The following is a 4,164-nucleotide window of genomic DNA, read 5'->3' as shown; positions in this document are numbered from 1 at the left end:
ATGAAATCAGCAGGAACACCAACACAGACAGTAGATAAGTTTTGGGGGGAACATAGCGGAAGGAAAGACTCATCGGGCATGCCCGCTTCAGCCCAGGGACAACAGGATGGCTTGATAGCGACCGGAGAGCCAGGTGGGTCCAGGGCAGCCTGTCACGGCCTCCTGAGCAGGCTGGCTGAGCTCTGGGGAGTCGCGTGCCACCCATGAGGGGTGGGGTCTTAGCTCGCGCATGTCTGCTTCTGGAGGCTAAACGCATGGGTTCAGTGGGGCCCTAAGAAACACTCCCCCAAAAAGGCAAAACACACAAGTGTCTTTTACAGACAGATCAGAGACCACAGAACGAACGGTGTCATTAAACTGACAGAAAGTGGAGTCGGTTTGTCCTCCAGTCCGACCGGAAAGCAGTGAGGTCAGTAAGGAGCACCAACGCCCAGCTGGCTGCAGGCAGGGGCGCCCGCGTGTGCCCACACGCAGCGAACACGTGCACACGGCAGACGGCCCGAGCCACTCACAGCGGAGACCCCTGTGCACAGCGGACAGCGCGGCAGGCACGTTCGTCCCGCACACGCCGTAGGGTGCTGGGCTCCGCCTCAGGCCTCCTGCGCTCCCCGCCGCCGTCCCCACTTTGGCTGCCGACGGCTGTCGACGTGCAGGTGGCGCCCGCACACCGCCCCAGCCCCCAGCTGTTCATCCCCACGGTGCTCGCTCGCGCGCGATTCTGAAAGCCCACCGCTCACCGCCCAGCCGGGCCGGACAGACAGGGCTGCTAGAAGGCTCTGTGCGCCTCCGCCCCCTAAGCATCCAACAGCAACGTTAGGAGATTTACTGAAAACTGTTTTTTAATAGGACTCTGATTCACCGCACACGTCTAAGCTGCCCTCTGGCATGGTGTGACCGTAAAAGACGCCACCTTCCACGAATGCCTGCTGCTGGCGTCTCGGCCTGGAACCGAGCATTCAACCAGCCAGTGTCGCCTTCTGCAGACGCAGCTCCTGGCTGTGTCTACGTGACTCCAGAACACCCGGACAGCTAATCCGCCATTTGGACAACTTCATAAAAAGCCTTAGTAAAAACCGCAGAGACAGAACAATTTAAGCACATGACAAAGTGGCACACACCCCTACGACAGAACTTTTGGAAACTGACCAAAGAATGCAGATATCTTAGAAAATGCCGAGGTAAAAACGCAACGAATAATTTAAACACCCCACACGAGCCCTGCAGGAGAGGCCGAGCGAACGGACGTCTGTGGCCGGCTCTGGCTGCGGCTGGCTGCTCAGCGGGCCACGGCCACGTGGGCAGCGGCGAAGTCCAGGTCCGTCTTGGACGGGTACACGACCTTCAGGTGCCCCTCCTCGTCCACCACCCGGACCTGCTCCACCACCAGCTGGCAGTCCCCGCCCTTCTCGGCACTGGGATCGGACAGCTGTCCGGAGGGGGCCTCGGCTTCCGCATCTGAGAGCGAGCCCTCCTCTCTGTTTTCTAGTGTGTACTTGTTGATTTCTGCCATTTTCTGCAAATGGAAAACATTTTTGTAACCCAGGGATTCGAGGCGACCCAGGCAGGAAGCCCCCGTGGCTGGCGGGAGCCCGGGGCACGCTCTGCCCCCATGGCCGGTCGCCGGCAGGCGCCGTGGGCTTGCTCACCAGGATGAGGGCGTCCATGGCATCTTTGCAGATCTGCAGACTCGTTGCGCTCGTCACTTCCAAAAACAGGTCAGAAGTGGTTTTCTTAATCTTGAAAAGAAACCAGCGAGATTTCAGAAAAAGGAGTTATCCAAAGTAGGCACCAGCAAAACCAACTGTAATCTGAAGAAAACCCGATAAAACAGTGTCGCACAGCCCAGGGTGTCACCCGCCCTGGACAGACACACACTGGAACGCCGGGCACAGGGGACGGGGCAGTGCCGGGGCAGAGGGACGGACGCTGTGGCCGCTGCACGTAACAGCCTCGGACGCCGCCCACCTTCGTCTTCTCGCTGTTGGTTATCGGTGGGAAAGAAATGACGTCGCCATCTGCGTCCACGAGGCAGGGGTACCGCTCTTTACCGTCCAGTAAGTGAAGGTACCTGGGGGAGAAACGCCAGTTACAGGTGCAGCTCGAAACCCACCTGACGGGTGACAAAGCAAAGCTCATCAGGCCAGGTAAGCGTAGGGTCAAGAGCACGTGTCATGAGCTCGGGTACAAAGCGTCCCAAAGCCCTTGTCCACATGGGTGGCAGCGGGGCTACGGCAGGGAGGTCCGAGGACCTTCGCCTGCCACGTCCCCAGCTGCGAGAGATGAGGGTAAACGCTGTGGGTCTGGCCACTTCCTCCCAGGGCTGGTGGGCGACGCGGCTCCCTCCTGTCTCCGTGTCCCTACCCTCCTGTGACGTGACACAGGACTGCACTCCGAGCACTGGCTCTCGGAAGTGGCTTCACCTCCCTGACGTGTCCACAAGACACTGGTCAACGCTATTTCCTACCTGCCCACGTGAGAATCCCTGGCAGTAAAGTGAATGAGCTTTGGGGGGATTCCCCAAGTTTTGGCAACGTTAGGAGTTTCCTGAACAGCAAAGTTAATGACACGGAGGACGGTGTGCCGGGCCGTCCTTGCACCCCATGGGCCTGCAGCGCCCGGAGCCCCCCTGCCCCTTGGAGCCTGGCTGCCAGCGGCGCCCCTGCGTGCCAGCCCGCTGACCTGTGCAGGCCGGAGACGGTCTGCCGCTTCCTCTGCTTCCGGTGCTCCTCGGCCTCCAGCTGCAGCTGCCGCACCAGGTCCTTGGCCTTGACCTCCCTGCGCCCCAGGGGGACGAGCTACGAGGTAGAAGCCTCAGGTCAGCTCACAGGAACTCGCGGCCACAAACCACACCTGTCCTCCTGTTCAACCTGGCTTTAAGCGCCAACAATGCGTCTCAACTCTCTCCTCCACTAACCTCCACGACAGCGAGCGGTGACAACCATCCTAGAGCTGACGACCCCCCTGCCCTCCGCACCACATGAGGTCACACTGTGCCTTGAGGTCGCTTCAGGGACCTGAATGCCCACATGGTTGACTCCTTTTGAAACGGAGCTGAACCGTGAACCTGCGCCCTCCCCGCAGCTGCGTTTCTGGGGCTGCAGACCCTGGACGGCTGAGGAGACATGCAGCGTGGGCGTGCAGCTCACACCCAGGTCACACCCAGGCTGCCCGGGGCCTCGGGGCACCGGACAGAGTTCAGCAGACGTGGAGCTGGCCTGCGACAGCAACTCACTCTCAAGGTGGCCCCAAATCGGGGGTTTTGCAACTGGGATGCAGACTGTAGTTTTTGGTTCAAAGTTTAGTGAGCAAATGAAGGAAAAGCTCTTTCAAGTTAAGACCTCCCTTGAGAAATTTTCTCTGCAAAGCAGCTGTGAACATGGCCTGCCTCCTACTCTGGGTACTTGCTGGGAGCGGTGTCTGATTCTACCTTAGAATGCTCGGATGCCATCTCTAGCAGTGACCTTTGTCAAAGCCACTGAAGAGCATTTCCCACCGTGAGCCCAAGAGGGACGCTGCGTCACCTTGAGGTCCTGCGGCGGGCGGCCGGTGTACAGCAGAGGCCCCCGGACGGCCGCGCGGTCGTGGGTCGCGATGGTGGCCACGGTTCTCTTCTCACAGAGGTCCTCGTGGAGCTTCGTCTGCAGCACAAGAGCGGAGGCCGGCAGAGCTCAGCGTGACTCCGAGGCCCAGCCCGCCGCGGGTCACCGCTGCCACCCCGCTGCCCACCTTCTCTGCCTCCCCCGCCCAACGTTCACTTCGTGAAACCATCCTCGGAAAACTACCTGTTTATCGGCAGAACGTTCTTTCCCTAGCACTTTCTAGAACACAACACCTGAGACTTTCAGGAACCCATCTTAAAGTAAGTCACGACTGAGTTAGCAAAACCATGACTTAGAATGTTTCCTCCGAAACGCGGATCCTCTGAGTTCTAAACTCCTAGCTCACGAGCCTTTGTCCCCTCCCTGACCTCAGGAGGGTTCCCTAAGACGCAATGCGTGAACCTGCAAAGCCCCTTCTGTCCCACAGGGCCACACTCGTGTCCTTCTCACGTCAGAGAGGGGCTTTTGTATTAACACACGGGCAGACTGCACAGGAAGAAGCAAATCAGGCGCTCGGTCTGGCCAAGACCTAGAGGGGGGACGTGAGGCCCATGAGCACGTGCCG

The 4,164-nt window shown here is 59.6% G+C and overlaps 1 protein-coding gene across 1 annotated transcript in view; it reads right to left on the bottom strand.

The window, feature by feature from the left end:
• Positions 1 to 821: 821 nt before the first annotated feature.
• Positions 822 to 4,164, bottom strand: part of LRRC47 (leucine rich repeat containing 47) — a gene marked incomplete at its 5' end in the record, with an annotated part of 10,945 nt that continues 7,602 nt past the window's right edge. Inside the window, 5 exons of the mRNA XM_011370813.2 lie at positions 822 to 1,513; positions 1,647 to 1,736; positions 1,966 to 2,068; positions 2,680 to 2,795; positions 3,522 to 3,638. Of these exons, the coding sequence (XP_011369115.1) occupies positions 1,277 to 1,513; positions 1,647 to 1,736; positions 1,966 to 2,068; positions 2,680 to 2,795; positions 3,522 to 3,638 (663 nt within the window). The remainder of the gene's footprint in view (positions 1,514 to 1,646; positions 1,737 to 1,965; positions 2,069 to 2,679; positions 2,796 to 3,521; positions 3,639 to 4,164) is intronic.

The sequence above is a fragment of the Pteropus vampyrus genome, unplaced genomic scaffold, assembly GCF_000151845.1.
Source record: "Pteropus vampyrus isolate Shadow unplaced genomic scaffold, Pvam_2.0 Scaffold176, whole genome shotgun sequence".
Classification (NCBI taxonomy): domain Eukaryota; kingdom Metazoa; phylum Chordata; class Mammalia; order Chiroptera; family Pteropodidae; genus Pteropus; species Pteropus vampyrus.
The sequence above is the reverse complement of the archived record's forward strand: the minus strand, read 5'-3'. Positions and strand labels throughout refer to the sequence as shown.